This window comes from Chrysemys picta, chromosome 3 (assembly GCF_011386835.1).
Source record: "Chrysemys picta bellii isolate R12L10 chromosome 3, ASM1138683v2, whole genome shotgun sequence".
Taxonomy (NCBI): Eukaryota; Metazoa; Chordata; order Testudines; family Emydidae; genus Chrysemys; species Chrysemys picta.
The window spans coordinates 9025520-9050901 of NC_088793.1; the positions used below are offsets into that span (position 1 = coordinate 9025520).

The 25382-nt window shown below is 44.1% G+C and overlaps 1 protein-coding gene and 1 long non-coding RNA gene across 2 annotated transcripts in view; one reads left to right on the forward strand and one right to left on the reverse strand.

Annotated features, from left to right (window-relative positions):
- ELP3 (elongator acetyltransferase complex subunit 3) overlaps nt 1-21594 on the reverse strand; it is a 129900-nt gene extending 108306 nt beyond the window's left edge. Inside the window, exons 1-7 of the mRNA XM_005308453.5 lie at nt 21410-21594; nt 19255-19354; nt 14616-14754; nt 12655-12725; nt 9753-9816; nt 8035-8103; nt 3821-3975 (exon numbers count right to left, since the gene is read on the reverse strand). Coding sequence (XP_005308510.2) covers nt 3821-3975; nt 8035-8103; nt 9753-9816; nt 12655-12725; nt 14616-14754; nt 19255-19354; nt 21410-21542 — 731 coding nt within the window. The 5' untranslated portion in view covers nt 21543-21594. The remainder of the gene's footprint in view (nt 1-3820; nt 3976-8034; nt 8104-9752; nt 9817-12654; nt 12726-14615; nt 14755-19254; nt 19355-21409) is intronic.
- Nucleotides 21595-21689: 95 nt separating this feature from the next.
- On the forward strand, nt 21690-24454 carry LOC135982141 (uncharacterized). Its single transcript, XR_010599330.1, has 2 exons — nt 21690-22895; nt 23852-24454. It is a non-coding gene; the product is annotated as an uncharacterized LOC135982141 (long non-coding RNA).
- Nucleotides 24455-25382: the final 928 nt, after the last annotated feature.

Below are 25382 nucleotides of genomic sequence, written 5' to 3' on the forward strand. Positions count from 1 at the left end.
CTTAGCAGTAGCCAGACCTTGAATCATCAAATCTCCATATGGCTGAAGCAGCTGACATTTACACATTGAATTAAATTGGATTGTCTTCTACTTCCATACTTTCCCTCACAAATGAATTTTAGTTCATCATTTAAAATGTCAATAACAAGAGTGCTAAACCAAATACAATTATACCCTTTTCTTTATGTTTTAATAAGGAATAATTTCAGATGTTTTTAGCTGAGTAGGAGACACTCAATGGAGCCTTCAAAAGTATCATCCATCCACAAGTACTTTCCCTACAGAACCTTTACTTCCTTGAATTACATGCCCTGGTTTTCCCCATTTGTCCATGATTATGTTTATTTGACAATTCCACCTGGAAACACTGGCCAAGTTTTGGTTTTTTTTTTTATTTGAATAGAAAGAAAGTATTTGCTGCCCTCCAGAGGAAAACAGAAAAAAAAAGTTAGATCTAAAATAATAGAAAAAAAGTCCTGCCTCTGAAGAAAAATGGATGATTTTAAAAAGGTTGTTTCCTCTTGAAATGTCAATGGCACCAATTAAAACTTAGCACATTGTCTCCAGTTCTTCACTTAAAAGTACTGAACTAAGTTATAACAACGAAGCAGGAAACACCTAACTAAGGACATCTCAATGTGACGCTCAGACAGTCCTAACAGCCCAAAAATACTTTGGGGACCCCAGAAAAGCTAAATTTTTCTTTGCAGTTTTACAATGCAAATCTGCTGGACAGTTATCTATATATAAGCCTACGCACTTCATGTGGGACCTTGGCCAAATCACTTTGACATCAATTGAAATTAGAAGCTCAAATACCTTTGAGGTTCTGGGCCTCAGTCTCTCTATTCCTCCATTCCCCATCTGTAAAATGGGGCTAGGATAACAGCACTTCCCTATCTCCCAGAAGCGTTAAGAAAACACATTACAGATTGTGAGGCACTCAGATGCTATGGTAATGGGGGCTGTCATAGGGGCACGTGGCTTTTTAAGGGGTTGGGGCTCAACTGCACCCTATACCAGGTTCAGCCCACCTTCCCAAGAGAAGGGCATAAGTCCTGGGGTCATGTGGTAGAAGGCTGTGACTCAGAGTCTGGCCTGCTAGGATATAAAAGGTAGCCCGAGTTCAGGGAGGTGCTGAAATGAAAATGAGAGAGACAAGCAAGTAGAGGCATAACAGCTGTGTTTTGACATGCATGCACCATAAGCTTGAGAAGAGATATTAACTAGACCTCGCTGCTTTCCTAACCACTCATTCTGCCTTCCTTAGAAGTTCAGGAGCACTCACTTTTATCAAATAGCTTCTTGTGCAGAAGTCAAAATGGTGAGGACTTACAATTTTCTAAGAAGGTGGTTATTTATCTGATGCAACATGCAGTAAAAGCAGAGGTGTCTTATTCATCTAAATAAATATGCCATTTGATCTGATCAGGACACCCAGGAAACAAAGCATTTGTAATAGTCACTGCCAAACTTTATTCTGATCACTTTCTGCAGTTTGTATTATCCAAGCCTATCATATGCTAGAAAAAGTTGCATTTAATTAATAAGGAAAAGAGCAAACATTTGAACACGATATATATTTATAAAAAAAACAAACACAACAGGTAATTAAAAGGTTAAAATTAAAACAAATTCCAAAACAGCAAAAGCACAGGATGTAGCTTACAGAATACAATACACCCCCTTGTGGTCTAGCGAAGAAATCAATTGCTACTTTCAATCACAGTGATAAAAATGATCTTGAATGAAGTAAACAGAGGTTTATAAAATTATGAATGGTGTGGAGAAAGTGAAAAAAATAAAGTTTTATTTACCCCTTCACATAATACAGGAATCAGGAGTCACCCAATGAAATTAATAGGCAGGTTTAAAACAAACATAAGGAAGTACTTCTTCTGACCAGATAGCAAGTGTAAAAACAATCGGGATGGGGGTGGGGGTTAATAGGCACCCATAAGACAAAGCTCTGAATATGGGGTGACCCTAACACAACGCACAGTTAACCTGTACACTTTGTTGACAGAGGATGTTGTGAAAGCCAAAACTATAACTGGGTTCAAAAAAGAATTGGAGAAGTTCACAGAGAATAGGTCCATCAAGGGCTATTAACCAAGATGGTCAGGGATACAACTTTATCCTCTGGGTGTCCCTAATCTTTGACTGCCACATGCTGGGACAAGACAACAGGGGACAGCTCACTTGATAACTGCCTGGTCTTTTCATTCCCTCTGAAGCATCTGGCACTGGGCACTGTTAGAAGACAGGATTCTGGGCTAGATGGACCACTGACCTATGACCAATCTTATGTTAAAAAGAAGATACCATATAAAGAAATTTAACAGTGTTTACAAACTTCAAGGAACATGATCAACTTGAAATCTAGCCATTTTAAAAAAAGTTAAAAGTAGTTTCAAGACTCTACTGCTGCTCCCAAGGCTTCCCTGACAATTTCTTAGATTTTTATAACAACCATTTGCTAAAATGGTTTTCCCTGTTACTATGGGAAAGACCCACAAGAACCAGAGGACGTTGTGAAAATGACTATACACAAAGTACGCAACGAAAAAAAAACACTATTTTTCTCCAATCTTAAGAGTTACCTGTAAGGATAACAGATAACAAATACACAGAGGCATGTTTTTAAGAGGATATTGTGCCTTTAAATCTGCAGCAAAGAATGAAGCATGCAATAAAGAGGGTTCACTGTGGCTTAAGAAACAGATGCCAAGGGAAATCCTGAGGGCTGATGGATGTGATTTCAGCTTTATGAAACAATCAACTGCCCTCAGGTGATATGAATCTTTTCAACCTCTTACTATCAGCCTCAAAAATGGATCAAAAAGGTTCTCATATGAGGACTCAGACCTATATCATCCCTTCCCATATAAACACTCAGCAAGGCAACAAAAGCAATACATCCACAGCTCTGAAGCTGCAGACACCCAACTGCACCACCACCTTGAGGGAAGGGGAGGGAATGATGATAGATTATGCATAAATGAATTGTGCAGAATGAGAGGATGAGGACAGCTCAGTGTTACCGGCTGGAGATTTTTCCAATTATCCACAAATCCTGTGCCCCCGCCCCCCCACACCTCCCAAAAAAGTGGAATTTTAAAAAGGAAACTTTGAGATCCACTTACATTATTTATGAACTTGATTCAGAATATCTGTGTACTTTTTCTTTGCCAAAAGAGTCATTATTTATATCAGATATCTGGATAACACGTTATTTAAATATTACACAATTTAAAGTTTGCACCCCAAAAACAGTCATTGTTGATATCAGCTGAGTTGTAGATAAGTAGTTTTCAACCCCCAAGGGGTCCACAGACCATGTCTAAGGGGTCCACGAATGACTGTCGTTACCACAGAACAGTGGTTTTCCACCTGTGGACCCGTGGGGTCCACAGACTATATGTCTGATTTCTAAAAGGGTCAAAACCTCCATTTGAAATTTTTTAGGGGTCCGCAAATGAAAAAACGTTGTAAACCACTGTTGTAGATACACTGGGAGTTTGCATTTAGGTGGCAAAAAACAGACTAAAATACCAAAGTAAGAACAATCTGCTCAATTTGATGCCATGTCACACAGAAATAGGCATGTACTGGGGAGAAAATTTTCCAGCTTGGGTGCCTACAGTTGGACTTGTGGGTGCTCAGCACTACTGAAAGTCTATCTAAATATACATTTGGCTGTCTAACTTTAAACACCCAGGGTGGAAAATTTTAGCCCTATTTTCACACTCAACATTTATTTTCCTATGCGAACTTAAGGTTTTTAAAAAGTGTGTTAAAGGACACCAAGCATGCTTACCGGACAGCCTCCGATACGTTGTTGGAAGTGTGTCCAGATAAAGCATCGTGAAGGTTTCGGATGAAGTAATCTCTGTAGTCTTCAGGAAGGGCCATAAATGTTCCTCCCATCACAATGAATTCCACTTTATCCACACTGTGGCCCAGCTGCTTCAGCTAAAAAGTTAAATATAGCTGTAAGAGACTTTGTACCCAAAGGACTCCAATGAAAACCTTCGACTCCAAAATATACTGTACAGTTAGTTCCTTATCAGAATTGACCTTTCATATCTTCTACTAGAATGCCAAATCAATAATGCTTTTGTATACAGTAGCCTTAATATAATTTTGCAAATAACTTAGAAATGACTCCTCTATTGCAAGAACGTAGGATGGTTTATAAAGACTATGTAAAGAGAGGTGACGTATGGGAGAGTGCTCTAAAGAGGTGGGGCATCACAAATGACAGAGCAATACCACAAAGGAAGGTCAAAGTGGAAAAGCAGAGTTCAAGGGGATGGGCGAGACCAGGGCTATACAAAATCCAGAGAGTTTTTCCACTGAATTTAGAGAGCAGCAGAAGCCAGTGAAGGCAATAAAGGATTAAGAGCAATGGAGTTTCACTGTTCTCCTGAAAGTTGATTTCAGGAGAAGAGACAGAAGATTTGAGGAACCATTTACTCTTTGTACAGATAAGAAGAGACAGCATCTACTCACATCAGAATTACAGGTAGTTTTTCCTATTATATTAGCAGTCAATTACTATTCAGAAGAGTTGCAATCTTAAACACTGTTTAGAATTGGTTGTTTAGCCAATGTAAACAACGTTGAGCCTGTTAAATGGCATAAGATTCATTCATGAAGAGAGATTATTTACGTTGGACAGACAAGGCGGGTGAGGTAATATCTGCTATCAGACCAACTTCTGTTGGTGAGAGAGAGAGAAGCTTTTGAGTTCTTCCTCAGGTTGGGGAAAGGTACTGAGAGTGTGGCAGCTAAGACCATGTCTGTACATACAGCGGCAGCAGCGCAGTGCATTTGGTGAAGAGAGCTCGAGCAGCAGAAGCTATGTCAGCAGGAGAAGCCCTTCTGCCGATATAGCACTGTGCACACGAGCACTTATGTCGGTGTAACTTATCAGGGGGTAGCTGTGTTATTCTGTATCCACAAAAACAACAAGGAGTCTGGTGGTACCTTAAAGACTAACAGATTTATTTGGGCATAAGCTTTCATGGGTAAAAAACCTCACTTCTTCAGATGCATGGAGAACACTTCAATCTCCCTGGACATTCTATAACAGATTTAAAAGTAGCCATACTTGAACAAAAAAACTTCAAAAACACTTCAAAGAGAAACTGCAGAACTAAAATTAATTTGCACATTTAACACCATTAATTTGGGCTTGAATAGGGACTGGGAGTGGCTGGCTCACTACAAAAGCAACTTTCCCTCTCCTGGAATTGATAACTTCTCATCAAATATTGGGAGTGGACTACTTCCACCCTGATTGAATTGGCCCTATCAACACTGGTTCTCCACTTGTTAGGAAACTCCCTTCTCTTCATGTGTCAGTATAATAATGCCTGCAATTATTCTGTAAATCTGTAATTTTCACTCCATGCATCTGAAGATGTGGGGTTTTTTACCCATGAAAGCTTATGCCCAAATAAGTCTGTTAGGGTAGGTTTACACTTACCCGGTAGTTCGGCGGCGAGCGATCTTATCTGGACGCGATAAGTCGAACCCGGAAGTGCTCGCCATCAACTGCGGTACTCCAGCTAGACGAGAGGAGTACCGCGGAGTCGACGGGGGAGCCTGCCTGCCGCGTGTGCACCGAGGTAAGTTCGAACTAAGGTACTTCGAACTTCAGCTATGTTATTCACGTAGCTGAAGTTGCGTACCTTAGTTCAAATTAGGGGGTTAGTGTAGACCTGGCCTTAGTCTTTAAGATGCCACCGGACTCCTCTTGTTTTGGTGTAACTTAGGTTGCTCAAGTGGGTGGTTTTTTCACACCCCTGAGCAATACAAGTTAAGCCAACATCAGCTGTAGTGTAGACACAGCCTAAATACAAGATCAAACAGATAGTTTAGCATAAGTAGTTGGCACATATTATAAGAGACCATTCAACGTGAAGTGGCCCATTAACACCCCTGTAGTCATAAGACACAGAGGGTGGTTACTGGGTTAGATTGCTGTAATAAGCCATAAAACCAGCATTTTTATTAAAGACTAGTATTTTTACCAGAGGGGTAGCCGTGTTAGTCTGAATCTGTAAAAAGCAACAGAGGGTCCTATGGCACCTTTAAGACTCTGTTAGTCTTAAAGGTGCCACAGGACCCTCTGTTGCTTTTTAGTATTTTTAGTGTCTACCAAAGATATGAATTTAAGCTCCCAGGGTCATCTTTTGAAAGTGTTGTGCAGGTTTCCTTTGATGACGAGGACTGACTGATCACTCTGTATCTGACCTCTTTGTGAAAAGTGTTCACACACAGGTGAGATGGTGTTTTGTCTTTTCATTTTCCTGTGTGAGATCATTCAAGAGAGAGTAGTGATTGTCTGGTTTCATCCACACCGTTATTATATTGGATTTATGATTATTACAACAATCTGTTAACCACTGACCCATCTTTTTGTCTTATGACTACAAGGGGTTTAACATGCCACTTCACCTTTATTGGTCCCTTAGAATATGTACTAACTACTTATGCTAAACTATCTGTTCAATGTTATATTGAACTGTGACACTCAGTACCTTTCCCAGCCCTGAAGAAGAGCTCAGAGACAGCTTTGGAGCTGCACAATCACCAACAGAAGTTGGTCCAATAAAATATATTACCTCACCCATCTTGTCTTTCTAATATCCTGGGATCAACACAGCTACAACAACATTGTATACATCTTTTAAGTTAGACAATTTCATATTTTTTGAGACTATCAAGAACTACAGCATGAGAACCACCATTGAATCCTACAACTTATCTCCACCAAGTTTATTTATCGGAGAGAAACATGGAGAAATTTTCTTGGGGATACATACATACATGCCACCCAAACTGGGACTGCTGGAACAGCCCCCAGTTTTTGCCTCTGTCCCACTTCCCCCTATTTGTCTTGAGTAGCAAGGACTGGATTCCTTTTTGCTGAGTTCTTGCCTCTGGACGTCAGAGACTGCTGCAGGACAACAAATAGCCACTTCTCCTATTCCTCCTCCTCCTGCACTATTCTTCCTTGTTCCCCTTTGTTGGCTTCTAAGGCAGTGGTCTCCAAACTTTTTTGATCGCGCACCCAATCAGTAAGAGAAGCGGTGCTGCTCCAGCGGCGCTCCTCCTGCCACACACCCCAAAGGATCCTCTTGCGCACCCCACTTTGGAGACCACTGTTCTAAGGGATGGAAGCAGCCACTAGGCCAGCAGTTTCACCTCAACCCCACCCTCAGAAGGGAAAAAGGAGGCACCTAGATGGGGGAAAATAGAAGGGGAACCTCAAAACAGAAGAAGAAGAATGGGAGAAACCCCACAATGGGGGAAGGAAAGGGAAGCATATCAGAGTTTGATCCCATGTTCATTTATCATTATTGTCCATTCTCCATCAAGTGGCAGGTTATGACTTTGTGAGATGCCATCCACCTAGTTTTCCCCAGATTTATGCCATTTTTCCCACGGAGATGCTACTGGAGGGAGCTGGGCTAACAGAACCCCCCCAGTCACACAGATGTGAAAGTGGTAAGCCATTACCTTTCCCAGCCCAAATGTAACGGGTAAAAGGCAGGGCTTATTTAGGAGTGAACTAGTTAGGTGTTGTGAGAGCATCAGTAACTAAATATCCATATTTTAGGATGGTTATCTCAAGTGTAAGACTTTGGGGGTTCTCATCATTGACTTTATATGAGTTTTTCTTATACTAACAATAACATTTCATGTTGCAACATTATCATAATGATGAATCATCATATATTTATGTATGAAAATAATGCAATATAGGGAGCAGAGGATGAAGGATTTGGCAGCTGGTAGGAGAGAGGATCTTAAAGATCATCATAAGCAAGTCTATTTTGAGGCTCCAAGATATTTATATATCTATTTAAAAACCCAAATCTCACCAGAGTGAACAAGACAATTCAGTAACCCCCAAGATCACTCTCTTAATTGGAAAGCTGTTTTCAAAATTCTGGAAACTAAGAGAATTATTGCAACTATTTTCAAACAATACATGTTCCCTTCTATGCAAATATTTACCTGTTCGACTCGATGTCTTGTCTGGAGATAAGGATCATATCTGGCACGAATGGCCCTCATTGATGTTGGCTAGGAGAAATAAAAGGATTCATTATTAAACCTTATTTCTTGACAACATACTGGAAAAGAACAAGACGTGAATCTTTAGCCACTGGTTGGACACTCCATTTTCACAAACATATAATTATTAAAATCTTGATCCCATTATGACTCCAGTATCTATCTGGTTGTAGTTTACTGAATGTTAACCAATGTAAGAAATCAAATTTGTGTTTTGCCCTGATGTTGTAATGCGACTGAAATAGGTCAGTCCAATCTTTTTTGACATCATTTTTACTTGACCACCCCCCTGGGGGGATGAGGATGGGGCAACAAACAGATTTATATTGTACCTCTGCAAATTATGATTACAAAACTATTGTCTCAAGATACGTCGTCTTGATGCTTCATTCATTTTTTTCCTCCTACCCTCATCTCACTGCTTTTTCTCCTTCATGATGCTCCCTGTGCATGGAATGACTTCTCAGTGTCAATTTGTTATCCACCACCCTCTTTTCATCAAATCCCTAAGAACTCACTTCCATGATGCCAACATTGTGAACTATTACTAATTGTTTTTAGACAAGTTATGCTCTCCTTTGAGTTTTCTAGTGCATCAGGGACTCTCTCTTTATATTTTGCAAGTGCCAAAGACACTTAATACTAAACAAATGCATGTATACACACAGAGGCACATGTGTTAAGAGTCTCCAAATCAGTGTGAATTAGGAACGTTCTACTGTACATACACATTTCCTAATTTGCACTAATGATTGGGAAACCCATTGCCAATCACTGAATATTGGATAATAGCAAGTGAACCAAAAAATTAAAGATAAAAGGACACTGTATCTAAGTCTACTTAGTTTGTTTACTTTGCCAATTATTACTTAGCTTCAATTATTTTTGACACTTCATAATATACTAATAGATGGAATGAAGCATATTTTTAAAAAAATGTTTAAATAATTTAGTCTCACTACAGCATTTGCTATTAAGCTTTTGCTGGGTAGCAGGAAAGCTTCTTTTTGCACTTTAAAATATGTAGATTAATGAGGTTCTACTGAAGATACATACGTAGTTGCAAGATGTGCTACACTGGGGTTTGGCATGGGACACCAAATCAAGTAAGTTAAGAAAAAGATTCACTTTTGAAGTATTTTATTTACAGATTTTAAAGCCTCAAGATCCCACTTTTTGCTAAAGTGAGTTACAATGAGCCAGGCTATAGAGCACGCAAGTTTCCACTGCGCTGTTTCCTTAGGCAATATTTATGAGGAAGAATAACTTTTGGAGAGATCATACTTAGAACCTGCCAGTGTCCCTTTAACTTTAAAGCCACCTGAAACAGGAAAATAAAGAAAACTTATCTTTGCCAACATGAAAAGGATAAAATTGGTAGGAAAAGAAAAACTTCTTTTCAAGCTTAAGCGGGGAAAAAGCTAACAAAATAATCAGGAGAGAGACGAACTATTAAAAACTAATTCAAAGGGATTTCCAGCCCTAGCAGTTTAACTGTTTCAGTTTCACTACTCAGATGTTTCTTCCCCCCCACCCTCCTTTTGCATTCTTGCAATAAGGATTGATTTTCTAAAGAGTTGTGAATAGAGATGAAAAGGAGCCTGTCACAATTTTACAGACAAAATGTAACATTGCAACATGACCCTCAAAGGTAGTACCTCATAGCCAGTGTAAGACTGTGTTGAATATTCAAAATCAGAATCGGGCCCACCAGGGCAGTATCTGCAAGTATTAAAAAAGAATAAGGAGTCATACACAAACCTGTACCAATGACAAACACAAAACAATAAAGAGTCTCTTGATTTAACTGAGACAGGTATCTGCATTTGTGCACTACAAACCATAGTTTAAAGACATGATTTAGCATGGTAATAAGCACCCTCAACTTCTATTGACATTCATAGGAATTGTGGACACGTCGCACTATACAAGTGCTGTACTATAGCAGTAAAAAAAAAAATTACATGTAAAAAAGAAGATCACTAGTACTGCACAACAGACATTTCACTTAAAGCATCCAAAGGGACCAGGATAATAATCATATATAGAGAAATGTGGACCTGTCAAATAATTGTGTCTACCTAAAATAATTTTTAAATAAATTATACCAAAAAAAAAAAAATGTACAGCAAATACCCTCCAAAAGCCTGAAATAGTTTCAGAGAAACCACATCTCCACTTTATTCATTTAGGGAACCAGTTCTAGAGCTTTGGACTAGTATCACAGAAAAATTATTAAAATGAAAATAAAGCGATACTATAAGTAATTCTAAATGTGTATAAGAAGCACAAACATTTTCCAAACGTCATAATTAAATTAGCCGTCCCCTATCTAGATAATGACTCCTCTGGTTTAATGTATCTGAAGCATTTAGGTTGTCAATATACATAAAAAATAGATAGGGCCTTCAGTTACAAAATAAAGATATTTCCAGATACCATTAGGGATTTAAATATTGATAGTGGGGAACCATACTTCTATGTAGTTGCTTGAATTCAGGGACAAACTGTTTAGCAAACCACAGAGTAAAGTAACATGCAGGCTGGACAATTGTACAGTAAATTACTATTACTGGCCCTGACGACTTACATTAAACAGATTTTAATTACATACATGCAAGTTGCAGAGAAAGCAATTAGTGGATACCACAGCATCACTGCTGCTCAGGAGAGAACTGGTAAATGGATTGCTTCCCACAGAAAGCAACTGAAAGGAATCTGTTTCTGTTCACTCTGAAACAGCCTCAGTTTACTTCTCAGGGTTACAAGTGTAATGGCTAACGTACATTTCATTCAATGTTCAAAGAAGACCTGGCACAGGAAGTACCTTAAAGACTAACAGATTTATTTGGGCATAAGCTTTCATGGGTAAAAACCTCACTTCTTCAGATGCATCTGAAGAAGTGAAGTTTTTACCCACGAAAGCTTATGCCCAAATAAATCTGTTAGTCTTTAAGGTGCCACCAGACTCCTTGTTGTTTTTGTAGATACAGACTAACATGGCTACACCCTGATACTTGGCACAGGAAGTGTGAGAATTCCCTCAGTTTCAGTAGTTCAATAGTACAGACTGAGCACTCTCAATAACCAAGTTAATAACATGCTGACTGCTCCATTACTTAAAGTACAGGTCTCTGAATAGCGAGCAAAAAATGCCATCATCAGGTTCCAGGTTTGTCTCTCAATGATTCCCTATCAAATCAAACACACTCAGTTCATAATAAAATCAATTACTTTTCCCACAGCTTGCACAGCAAACTCAGCCTGGACCATTCCTTCTCATGCACCACCACCAGTATTGAAGAGTCTGCAAGCCAAATTAATATCCTTGTTTAAACTGGAGCAACACAATTCAATGTATTTGCACGTATTTGCACTGAAATGTCTCAAATAGAACTACTGATGATGCACAAGGAGGAACAGACTTCAGCTTCAGAACAGACTCTCTTAGCATGTTGGCACTGAAAACTACTAAAATTTTATTTTAGTTATTAAAGCTTGCAGATATTATGCTGAACACTCAGAGAGCAGAAATGGTGTCTGAGAAGGAACCATTATCAAATAGCCAGAATAGAAGCACAGAAAAAACACCTCATTTTTTCGCTTCTTTTGAATTTCTGTAATGTCCATTTCCACTCAGATTGGAAGAGCCCATGGACATGACATCCCAGCAAGCAGTGGGCTGGGGATGTCATGCTGACAACAGAAATACTTGAGATAGCAGGGGATGAGGTAGCTAAGTGGCATCTTCCATTATAAATTTGCACTTTTGCAAAGTTTTAAATAGTTTATTTCCCCAAACTTTTTAAAAGTCATATTTAAATTTTGCAAAGCCCTGCAATTTTTTCTTGCTTCTCTAATAATTTCCATTATATTCATGGTAGTTTTTGTCTCAAAGTTTGTTTACAGGGTACTCAAGAATATGCTACTGAAGTCTCTACAAGCACTTTTCAAATTGTGACAAATATTTTCACCCACTTGGTCTGAAACAGCTCAATTTGAGTAGAGTAGACACAGACCTTCGGGGTATGTCACAAGGCTCATCTTTTTTCCGAGGCATTTGAAAAGGAGGGAGAATTGTAACAGCAGATATGAGGAATTGTTCAAATGGAGGGGGATTCATGGTAGATTGCCATAAATTATTGCACTAAGGATGTATTTTTAAGTTGTGTGAATGGCTGTGGAACCTTTTTAGCATTTTTACAAATCTACACAAACAAACATCTAAAATAACATAATTTGTATTTCACTATTAACAAGTGGCCAAATCCAGCTCTTTGCATTCACTTAAGTATTTCCACTAACACAAGCAGGGATTGATCCATTAAAGGAAAAGCATGTTTTCTTTGAAGAGAAAGAACTATCAAATAGAGTATCTGTTTCTGTAGAACACATATGCATCAACAGTCTGGATTTTGATTCAACTTGCCAAAAGTTTTCACTCATGCAGAAAGAAAGGTGGCCTGTGGACCACGGCAACAGTGACAGTATGCTACTGCACATGGCCAGACTTATTCCAGAAACATTTCTCCTTCGGCTCCTCTGAACGGTCATACTTACACACATATGTTTCCTGTAAAGTTAATGTGTGGACACCTGTGTGGTTTGCACATCACAGCCACAACAGCAATCTGTAATAAAGAGAGTTACAAAGGAAGGAAATTATAATCATAGTTATTTCTGAAATTATGAAAGATAAAAAAGTACATCCTGGAATTATACAAAGAGGTACATATGTGAGGGACTGTTTTAAGTTTTTTCCATCTGAGCCTTACCCTTAACACACTGGTGCATTAACTCTTGAAGGAAAAAACAGTAATGCAGTGACAGAGTTGACCACCATCAAATGCAACAGTAAACTAGCAGTAAACGGTCCAGAGGGATATAGCAGCAGGACATGTTCATGGCACACAAGACCACATTTACAAGCAGAGGACCCATCTCAGGTTTGGTACCACAGGCACACTGTCAAGACCCAGAGTGACATTAAAATCCTGATTGGGACAGTTTGGTGCACTTTCAGGAGAATATGAGGCTGGGAGAATGACAATAGGCATTGGGGAAAGACTTTGGAAGATGGGCATTGGAGAGACAGAAAAATAAGGGGAGGAAACAGACAAAAAAGGATAAATAAATTCATCCTCATCAGCCACAGAACGTAATTCTCAGAATCTTTTTCTCCCATGATCTCCTAGTTTCTCAAAAAAAACCTGAGCCTCACAACACCATTTGGGGGCATTAATCTCACTTTTAACAAATAGACAATATGAGAACTAGAGAGGTTAAGATGCAATTTTTCAAGTGTTCGCTAGTTTTGAGTGCACAACTTGAGATACCAAGGGCCTGATTTTCAGAGATGCTTGTCAATTACTATATGGCAACATGGAATTACCTTAATAACTGTACATTTCCAGATTTTTTTTTTAATTGGGGAGAGGGGCAGGGAAGGACAGGGAGTGTGTGTGTGGTATGATAGGAAGGCTTAAAATATCCTGTTGCATGCTAGCTGTAGTTAGTGTTAACACTTTTCAGTCTTAATTATCTTTTAAGGAAATTGTGGGTGAAGGATTAAAATCTTGTTAATGGACCATTTGCTGAGCCGGCCAGCTGCAACAGCACTAAATTTTAAATGGGTCTTGTTTCCAGATTAACCTGTGGAAGTGAGACATGCTAATCTGGTTAACAAATGGCAGTCACTGCACCAGCCCTCTTCTTTTCGCCATCATGAGATACTTTGAAAACCATATTCCCTTGCCATTGCTATGATGCTGTAGACCAGTGTTTTTCAAAGTTTGGGTCTGTAAGCCACTGGGTCGCCTTGCTCAGCACCCAGGGACCCTAGCGTCTCTGGTCAGCACCACCGACCGGGATGTTAAAAGTCCTGTCAGCGGTGCTGCTTAGCTAAGGCAGGCTAGTGCCTACCTGTTCTGACACCGTGTTGCACCCCAGAAGCGGCCAGCAGCGGGTCCAGCTTCTAGGCAGGGGTGCCACGGGGCTCCACATGCTGCCTCTGCCCCAAGCACCGGCTCCGCACTCCCATTGGTCGGGAACCAACCAATAGGACCTGGGGGGCGGTGCCTGAGGGTGAGAACCACACGGAGCCGTTTGCACACCTCTGCCTAGGAGCCGGACCTGCTGCTGGCCGCTTCTGGGGCACAGCGTGGTCTGTGATGCCAGGACAGGCAGGAAGCCTGCCTCTGCACCCCGGCTGCACTGCTGACCTGGAGCCACCGGAGGTAAGACCACACCCCAACCCCACGCCCCAATCCCCTGCCCCAACCCTGAGCCCCTCACAGACCCCATACCCCTCATCCCCAGCTCCATTGGGTTGCGGGCATCAACAATTTTCTTCAACTGGGTCCCCAGAAAAAAAGTTTGAAAACCAATGCTGTAGACAATCTGGGAAGTTGACCACATAGCTAGTACTTCATTAAAGCTTCTGGACTTTCAACATCTTTACAATGTTTGACAACAATTAATCCTGGTCTTTCACTGAAGGGTCATTTATATACAGTACTCACCCCACTAGCAGTTCGGATAGGCTTTGCCTTTAGCTTGGGTACCAGCACCTTGCGATATTGAGGTGGAACAGCAGCAATGATGTCAACCAAACGAGGCTGTGCAGAAAGCCCATACTTAGCAGACGTCTTGGTTTTCACCCTAAAATGGAAGGATCTCAAATTATTTTATTCTATTCAGGTCCTTAGGCCCATCGCTGTGATATCCCAGCACCTACCTACAACTCAATCCAGTAAGTGCTGTGTTACTGTCTACAGTTCAGACTAATGTACATTACTTAATGAGACACACATTAAAAGAACCTAATTAAAAAGCTGATGCTAGCTATATGTAATAGCTAACTTGATGTTATTAATGCATAAAAAAAATAACCCAAGGCAACTGTAATTGTAAGATTTTGTATTTTTGCTATTTCTTGGCCTTTTTGGGGGGGGGGGGCGGGGGGGTTAAAGTGTGGTTTTACTCAAAAAAGTTCTGAAACTAGCACTAGAAGGCTCAAAGTTTACTGTTTCTCAGTGACTGAGAGCAAATTAGTTCAGTTCATGAGATTTTGGTCTAACTGCTACCATGCAAACCCAGATTCCTGCTAGGTCTCTTTCCAACTTGTGCCCAGGAAAATGTCTTTGAAGGGAAGACCAAAGCACTGCAATAGGAACCTGGGGCCAAATCCTGTTCTCAGTCTCAATACAGTTATTCTGAGTTTATAAAAGTAACAGAGAATAATATTATTTTAGTTAACAATTCTTTTCATTACACGGGAACCTGAATTTAATCCAGATCACTGTCACATGACTCTGGGTACATCTACACAGCAAACAAAAAGTCCCATAGCAGCGAGTCTCAGAGCACAGGTCAAATGACTTGGGCGCTAAAAATAGCAGTGTAGACATTCAGGCTTGGGCTGGAACCTGCGCTCTGGAGCCCGGCGAAAGGAGTGGGTCTCAGGGCCAGGGCTCCAGCCCAAGCCCGAACACTAATTTGCTCTCAGTGGATCACAAGCTAAATATGAGTGTTGTAAAAAAGCAAACATCATTCTGGGATGTATTAGCAGGACTGTTGTAAGCAAGACAGGAGAAGTACTTCTTCCGCTCTACTCTCTGATTAGGCCTCAAGGAGAGTATTGTGTCCAGTTCTGGGCACCATATATCAGGAAAGATGTTGACAAATTGGAGACAATCCAGAGAAGATCAACAAAAATGATTAAAGATCTAGAAAACATGGCCTATGAGGGAAGATTGAAAAAATTGGGTTTGTTTAGTCTGGAGAAGAGAAGGGAACATGATAACAGTTTTCAGTACATAAAAGACTGTTACAAGGAAGAGGGAGAAAAATTGTTCTCCTTAACCTCTGAGGATCAGACAAGAAGCAATGGGCTTAAATTGCAGCAAGGGAGGTTTAGGTTGGACATTAGGAAAAACATTCCTGTCACGGTGGTTAAGCACTGGAATAAACTGCCTACAGAGGTTGTAGAACACGGGTCAGCAACCTTTCAGAAGTGGTGTGCCGAGTCTTCATTTATTCACTCTAATTTAAGGTTTCGCATGCCAGTAATACATTTTAATATTTTTTAGAAGGTCTCTTTCTATAAGTCTATAATATATAGCTAAACTATTGTTGTATGTAAAGTAAATAAGGTTTTTAAAATGTTTAAGAAGCTTCATTTAAAATTAAATTAAAATGCAGAGCCCCCTGGACTGGTGGCCAGGACCCGGACAGTGTGAGTGCCACTGAAAATCAGCACACGTGCCGCCTTCGGCACATGTGCCATGGGTTGCCTACCCCTGCCTTAGATCGATAAGGGTTAATAAGGAAGCAGGATATGCATATTGTGCCCCATGCAAATTTTACAATTTTGCTCTCTCTGTCCCTTTGTTTAGTTCACACCCTTTTATCTGTATAAATAAGACTGTTTGAATCTTGCAGGGGGGCTCACATTATCTGAATGTGTGCCATAGGCTGCATACCGCTGTTGTAGAATCTCACTGGAGACTTTTAAGAGCAGGTTAGGCAAACACCTGTTAGGGATGGTCTAGATAATAATTAGTCCTGCCATGAGTGCAGGGGACTGCACTAGATGAACTCTCAAGGTCACTCCAGTCCTATGATTCTATGATCTACACTGATATTTTTAGCCCCACAATGCAAGCCCTGCAAGTCTGAGTCAGTGGAGGGTTTGTTTTGTTTTTTGCTGTGTAGATGTACCCTGTATTGCCTCTGTCGGACTAACAGGTCGGACAGACTTACAATGTAAAAAATAAGAGACATGCTTATTCTTTTTCATTAATATGACTCATACCATGGTATAAAAGCTCTGAATGAAGTAAACGGGTATACTTTCAAGTCAGCGCACAAATCATAGAATCATAGAATATCAGAGTTGGAAGGGACCTCAAGAGGTCATCTAGTCCAACCCCCTGCTCAAAGCAGGACCAATTCCCAGCTAAATCATCCCAGCCAGGGCTTTGTCAAGCCGGGCCTTAAAAACCTCCAAGGAAGGAGACTCCACCACTTCCCTAGGTAACGCATTCCAGTGTTTCACCACCCTCCTAGTGAAATAGTTTTTCCTTATATCCAACCTGGACCTCCCTCACTGCAATTTGAGACCATTGCTCCTTGTTCTGTCATCTGCCACCACTGAGAACAGCCGAGCTCCATCCTCTCTGGAACCCCCCTTCAGGTAGTTGAAGGCTGCTATCAAATCCCCCCTCATTCTTCTCTTCTGGAGACTAAACAATCCCAGTTCCCTCAGCCTCTCCTCATAAGTCATGTGCTCCAGACCCCTAATCATTTTTGTTGCCCTCCGCTGGACTCTTTCCAATTTTTCCACATCCTTCTTGTAGTGTGGGGCCCAAAACTGGACACAGTATTCCAGATGAGGCCTCACCAATGTCGAATAAAGGGGAACGATCACGTCCCTCGATCTGCTGGCAATGCCCCTACTTATACAGCCCAAAATGCCGTTAGCCTTCTTGGCAACAAGAGCACACTGTTGACTCATATCCAGCTTCTCGTCCACTGTGACCCCTAGGTCCTTTTCTACAGAACTGCTACCTAGCCATTCGGTCCCTAGTCTGTAGCAGTGCATGGGATTCTTCCGTCCTAAGTGCAGGACTCTCCACTTGTCCTTGTTGAACCTCATCAGGTTTTTTTCGGCCCAATCCTCTAATTTGTCTAGGTCCCTCTGTATCCGATCCCTACCCTCTAGTGTATCTACCACGCCTCCTAGTTTAGTGTCATCTGCAAACTTGCTGAGAGTGCAGTCCACACCATCCTCCAGATCATGAATAAAGATATTAAACAAAACCGGCCCCAGGACCGACCCTTGGGGCACTCCGCTTGAAACCGGCTGCCAACTAGACATGGAGCCATTGATCACTACCCGTTGAGCCCGACGATCTAGCCAGCTTTCTATCCACCTTACAGTCCATTCATCCAGCCCATACTTCTTTAACTTGGCGGCAAGAATACTGTGGGAGACCGTATCAAAAGCTTTGCTAAAGTCAAGGAATAACACATCCACTGCTTTCCCCTCATCCACAGAGCCAGTTATCTCATCATAGAAGGCAATTAGGTTAGTCAGGCACGACTTCCCCTTCGTGAATCCATGCTGACTGTTCCTGATCACTTTCCTCTCCTCTAAATGTTTCATAATTGATTCCTTGAGGACCTGCTCCATGATTTTTCCAGGGACTGAGGTGAGGCTGACTGGCCTATAGTTCCCCGGATCCTCCTTCTTCCCTTTTTTAAAGATGGGCACTACATTAGCCTTTTTCCAGTCATCTGGGACCTCCCCCAATCGCCAGGAGTTTTCAAAAATAATGGCTAATGGCTCTGCAATCTCACCCGCCAACTCCTTTAGCACCCTCGGATGCAGCGCATCCGGCCCCATGGACTTGTGCACGTCCAGTTTTTCTAAATAGTCCCGAACCACTTCTTTCTCCACAGAGGGTTGGTCACCTTCTCCCCATGCTGTACTGCCCAGTGCAGCAATCTGGGAGCTGACCTTGTGCGTGAAGACAGAGGCAAAAAAATCATTGAGTACATTAGCTTTTTCCACATCCTCGGTCACTAGGTTGCCTCCCTCATTCAGTAAGGGGCCCACACTTTCCTTGATTTTCTTCTTGTTGCTAACATAGCTGAAGAAACCCTTCTTGTTACTCTTAACATCTCTTGCTAACTGCAACTCCAAGTGTGATTTGGCCTTCCTGATTTCACTCCTGCACGCCTGAGCAATATTTTTATACTCCTCCCTGGTCATTTGTCCAATCTTCCACTTCTTGTAAGCTTCTTTTTTGCGTTTAAGATCAGCAAGGATTTCACTGTTTAGCCAAGCTGGTCGCCTGCCATATTTACTATTCTTTCTACACATCGGGATGGTTTGTTCCTGCAACCTCAATAAGGATTCTTTAAAATATAGCCAGCTCTCCTGGACCCCTTTGCCCTTCATGTTATTCTCCCAGGGGATCCTGCCCATCTGTTCCCTGAGGGAATTATATAAGATTTGTATCAGTGAAAGAAATTCAGTTGGGGTGTGAAAACTAAGTACTATTTTTAAAAATGTCTGAATAGACAATTATTCCTCCAGGGTTGGGTACCTGCCCTGGGAAGCATAGAGATAAGTTACTGGCTGGCACTACTTACTTATTTAGATTCACATCTCTTCCCTGCTCATGAGCCTCAATCAGCTGTTTAATGACGTCAGCTATTGTCATCATCATCAGCTCTGCATGGCTCAGGTCTCCTGAAATAAAAATGAAGTATGTTCAGGCAAAAAAACCACACATACATATGACATATGCTAATCATTTGTGCAAATTATCAATTCAAGCTAACACTTCCTCCAATTCCAGCCTTAGGCTGCTGATCCCACAGAGCTATGCCAATGCACGTGATTCCTCATTTACATCACCCTCTTATAGAGGAAAACAACTGTTATAAGATATTGGTTTTGTTTTATGTGTGAAACACAAACTCCATCTTCACTTCTGATGACCTCTCATTGTTGAGCCACTTGCACTAATGCCAGAAAAGACAAGAAGTTGAAAATATAACGCTGGAAGTTGAAGCTAAACCAGGGGCTGGCAAACTTTTTGGCCTGAGGGCTGCATTGGGTTTCGGAAATTGTATGGAGGGCCAGTTAGGGGAGGCTGTGCCTCCCCAAACAGCCAGGTGTGGGCTGGCCCCCGCTCCCTATCCCCCACCCTGCTTCTTGCCCCCTGACCCCCCCCCCCCCCCTCTCGGGACTCCTACCCCATCTAACCCCCCCATCCCTTGACCACCCCCATCCAACCACCCCTTCTCCCTGACTGCCCCCAGAACCGCTGCCCCTGACTGCCCCCTGCCATCTCATCCAACGCCCCCCTCCTTCCTGACTGCCCCCTGGGATCCCTGCACCCATTCAACCCCGCTGTTCCTCGCCCTCTGACCACCCCGACCCCTATCCACCCTGACCCCTATTCACACCCCCACCCCCTGACCACCACCCCGAACTCCTCTGCCCTCTATCCAACCCCTCCGTTCCCTGCCCGCTTACCGTGCTGCCTGGAGCACCGGTGGCTGGTAGTGTGGCTGTGGCTGGCGCCAGCCACGCCACCGCGCAGCACAGAGCACTGGGTCAGGCCGCAGCTGCGCTGCCCGGCCGTCCAGAGCATTGCGCCGGTGGCGCTACAAGGTGAGGCTGCAGGGGAGGGGAAAAGCAGGGGAGGGGCCGGGAGCGAGCCTTCTGGGCCAGGAGCTCAGGGGCCGGGCAGGAGGGGCCCACGGGCCATAAATTGCCCACCTCTGACCTAGACAAATTCAGACTAGAACTAAGGCACAAATTTTCAACAGAGAAGGTAATTAACTCCTGGAATAACTTCCCAAGGGCTGGGCTGGATTCTCCATCATTGGAAACATTTAAATCAAGACTTTATTTTTTTATGAGATGCTCTAGTTCAACAGGGATTAATTTAGGGACCTGCGATGGAGGTCAGACTGGATGATCACAGTAGTCCCTTCCAGCCTTGGAGTCTATGGCTACATATCAGGGGGTCACCGTGTTGTTGTTTTTGTGGATACAGACTAACGAGTCCGGTGGCACCTTAAAAACGAACAGATTTATTTGGGCATAAGCTTTCCTGGGTTAAAGAAAAAAAAAAGTGAGTTTTTTTACCCACGAAAGCTTAGCCCCAAATAAATCTGTTAGTCTTTAAGGTGCCACCGGCCTCCTCATTGTTTTTATGGCTACGTCCACACTGCTCACCTTACAACAGTGCTGCTGTGCCAACGCACCTGAAACAGGGGGAGAGCGAAACAAGGAGCCTGGTGCCCACTGAGGAAACGCTGTCCACGCGGGTGTGTTCGTCGTTACAACTTTTGTTGGGGGGGGAGAGGGGTGTGTTTTTTCACACCCCTGAGCGACAAAAGTTGTAGCGAGGCCAGGGCCAGTGTAGACACAGCCGGGTGAGTCTCTGACAGGAAAAGGCCAGGCACGGGCTACAGTTGCTGCCACTGAGGCGAACGAGGCCGTGCCCCCGAGGGGGCGGGGCTGCCTCCCTAGCCGCGCGGCGGCGCGCGCCGGCCGTTTAACCCCCGCGCGCCGGCCGTTTAACCCCCGCGCGCCGGCCGTTTAACCCCCGCGGCACGTGAGCCGCAGCGGGGGCGGGAACAACTCGGCTCCCGCGCAACCGCCTTCGCGCTCGAGCCCCAGGCCCGAGGAGGCGACGTGTGGGGGGTGTCCACCGAGTCCCCCCGCCCCAGGAAGAGACGCGGGGCGGGGCCTCCCGCGAGCCGCACAGGAAGGGGCCGCCGCCGTTACCTTTCTTCTTGTGCCTCATGCTGGACGCCCCCCTCGCGGCTACCAACCGTCTTCCCGGCGCGAGGACAAGAGAAGCTCCCTCTCCCACTTCCCCGCTTTGGGCGCACTGAGCATGCGCCGCCGGACTGAGCATGCGCCGTGACCTTCGCTGGCGCAGCTGCCCTGACTTCTGCCCAGAGTTTGCTGCTGGCTCTGTGGGGGGGTTGAAAAGGCACAAAGGGGGCACATCGTAGCGGGGGGGTGTCAGGGTCTGAGCAGGGGGCAGACATGTACTGGCTAGGGGGGTCTCAAGCAGCTGTAGGTGATGGCAGAAGAGGGGCTGGAGGGGGGGAATCGGGGGTGGGAGCCCCAAGCCTGGGTTAAGCCATGGGGGAGATGCTGCCAGACCCTGTGCGGGACAAAACCCCGTCCAGGGAGAGGGTAACAGTCACCACCGGCTGTGCTTGCAAATCTAGGGGGTGCAGAGACTTTTTTAGTTCTCCCCCAGGACGCTGCATGTCAGCTGCGGAGCGGAGGGCGGGTTCCTGGGGCTGGGTTCTTAAAGGCACAGGCATCCTAATTCCTAGGCTGTCAATGCTTAGGCCTGGTCTACACTAGGACTTTAATTCGGATTTAGCAGCGTTAAATCGAATTAACCCTGCACCCGTCCACACAACGAAGCCATTTATTTCGAAATAAAGGGCTCTTAAAATCGATTTCTGTACTCCACCCCAACAAGCGGAGTAGCGCCAAAATCGATATTGCCATTTCGAATTAGGGTTAGCGTGGCCGCAATTTGATGGTATTGACCTCCGGGAGCTGTCCCACAGTCCACCATTGTGACCGCTCTGGACAGCAATCTGAACTCTGATGCACTGGCCAGGTAGACAGGAAAAGCTCCGCGAACATTTGAATTTTATTTCCTGTTTGCCCAGTGTGGAGGGCACAGGTGAGCACAGAGAGCTCATCAGCATAGGTAACCATGCAGGCCGATAATCGAAAAAGAACACCAGCATGGACTGTACGGGAGGTACTGAATCTGATCGCTATATGGGGAGAGGATTCAGTGCTAGCAGAACTTTGTTTGAAAAGACGAAATGCCAAAACTTTTGAAAAAATCTCCAAGAGCATGATGGAGAGAGGCCACAATAGGGACTCAGATCAGTGCCGCGTGAAAGTCAAGGAGCTCAGACAAGCCTATCAAAAAACAAAGGAGGCAAACGGTCGCTCCGGGTCAGAGCCGCGGACATGCCCCTTCTACGCCGAGCTGCATGCAAGTCTAGGGGGGCCGCCACCACTACCCCACCTCTGACCATGGATTCCGAGGCAGGGGTAATCTCATCAGCCACACCTGAGGATTCTGTGGACGGGGAGGAGGAGGAGGATGAGCTTGCGGAGAGCACCCAGCACTCCGTTCCCCCCAACAGCCAGGATCTTTTTATCAGCCTGACTGAAGTACCCTCCCAAGACAGTATCCAAGACCATGACCCCATGGAAGGGACCTCAGGTGAGTTTACCTTTTAAAATATAAAACTTGTTTTAAAAGCAAGCATTTTTTAATGATTACTTTGCCCTGAGGACTTGGGATGCATTCGCGGCCAGTACAGCTACTGGAAAAGTCTGTTAACGTGTCTGGGGATGGAGCGGCAATCCTCCAGGGACACCTCCATGAAGCTCTCCTGGAGGTACTCCGAAAGCCTTGCCACAAGGTTTCTGGGTAGCGCAGCCTTATTCCGTCCTCCACGGTAGGACACTTGACCACGCCATGCTTGCAGCAAGTAATCTGGTATCATTGCATGACAAAGCCTGGCAGCGTATGGTCCCGGTGTTTGCTGGCATTCAAGCAACATCCGTTCTTTATCTCGCTGTGTAATCCTCAGGAGAGTGATATCGCTCATGGTAACCTGGTTGAAATACGGGAATTTAATTAAGGGGACAGAGTTGGCCGTTCCTACTGGGCTGTTTGCCTGTGGCTGAAAAGAAATCCTTCCCTGCAGTTAGCCAAGCGCAGGGGGGAGGGGAGAGAATTGGCCCAGAGCTTTTCGCGTTTGGCTAGCAGGGATCTTTCCTGATACCAGCCACGCGGTGGGGGGAGGGATAAAGCGATCATCCAGAGAATTGGATGGGGGTGGGGGTTAGTTTGTTTTCTGCTGCTGAAGGTTAACAGGAAAACTGCAGCACTCAACGGGCTTTGCTTGGTATGTGGGAAAGGAGGGCTCAGAAGCCGAAAGACAATGGCTTACCATGGCCGCATGCAAGCCGAATTCTGTTGCCCGGACCTGCGTCTGTGATCTCTAGCAGCAAAGCCACAGGCACTCAATATTAAGAGGCAAAATGTGACCTTGCACAGAAATCACATGTACTATGTAATGTGAATAGTGTTGGTCACCGTGAAAGAGTATAAGCATTGTTCTGCAAAATGTATCTTTTTGAAAAATTCTCTCCTTTTTTCCCTCCCTCCAGCAGCTGCAAATTTTTCAAACCTCCCTCCTCCATCCTGAAAGCTATCTCAGATAAGGCGTCAGAAAAGAAGACGCGAGACAAGATATTCGCCGAAATCATGGAATCCACCCGCAGTGAAAGAGCTCATCTGAATGAGTGGAAGGACACGGTTTCAAAGTATAGGAAAGAAGCCAGTGAACATGAGGACAGGAGGGACCAGCGTGAGGACAGGAGAGACGCTCGAGATGAGAGGTAGCGGCAGGAAGATCAGAGGAGGCAGGATGCAACGCTGGGGCTGCTGCGTGAGCAAACAGACATACTCCGGCATCTGGTGGAGCTTCAGGAACGGCAGCAGGATAACAGAGTGCCGCTACAGCCCCTGTATACCCTCCCTCCCCCCTCACCGTGTTCCATAGCCTCCTCACCCAGACGTGTAAGAACGTGGGGGGGGAGGGCTCCGTACACCCTCCCATTCCACCCCAGTGGACAGCCCAACCAAAAGGCTGTCATTTTTTTAACCTTTTTTTAGTGGCCTTTTCCTTCCCGCTGATCCTCCTCCCAAACCCCACCCGGGTTCTCTCCCTCTTTTTATAATCAATTAATAAAGAATAAATTATTTTTAAACGATAGTGACTTTATTTCCTTTGAAAGCAAGCTGGGGGAAGGGGGAGAGTGGGTTCCTTACAGAGAATGAGTCAATAAAGGGAGCGGCTTTTCATGAAGGAGAAACAAACAGAAATTTCACACTGTAGCCTGGCCAGTCATGAAACTGGTTTTCAAAGCTTCTCTGATGCACACCGCTTCCTGGTGTGCTCTTCTAATCGCCCTGGTGTCTGGCTGCGCGTAATCAGCAGCCAGGCAATTTGCCTCAGCCTCCCACCCCGCCATAAAGGTCTCCCCCTTACTTTCACAGAGATTGTGGAGCACACAACAAGCAGAAATAACAATGGGGATATTGGTTTGGCTGAGGTCTGAGCGAGTCAGTAACGATCGCCAGCGACCTTTTAAACGGCCAAATGCACATTCTACCACCATTCTGCACTTGCTCAGCCTGTAGTTGAACAGCTCCTGACTCCTGTCCAGGCTGCCTGTGTATGGCTTCATGAGCCATGGCATTAAGGGGTAGGCTGGGTCCCCAAGGATAACTATTGGCATTTCAACATCCCCAGTGGTTATTTTCTGGTCTGGGAAGTAAGTCCCTTGCTGCAGCCGTTTAAACAGATTAGTGTTCCTGAAGACGCGAGCGTCATGAACCCTTCCCAGCCAGCCCACGTTGATGTTGGTGAAACGTCCCTTGTGATCCACAAGTGCTTGCAGCACCATTGAAAAGTACCCCTTGCGGTTTATGTACTGGGTACCCTGGTGCTCCGGTGCCAAGATAGGGATATGGGTTCCATCTATCGCCCCACCACAGTTCGGGAATCCCATTGCAGCAAAGCCATCCACTATGACCTGCACATTTCCCAGAGTCACTACCTTTCGTAGCAGCAGCTCAGTGATTGCTTTGGCTACTTGCATCACAGCAGCCCCCACAGTAGATTTGCCCACTCCA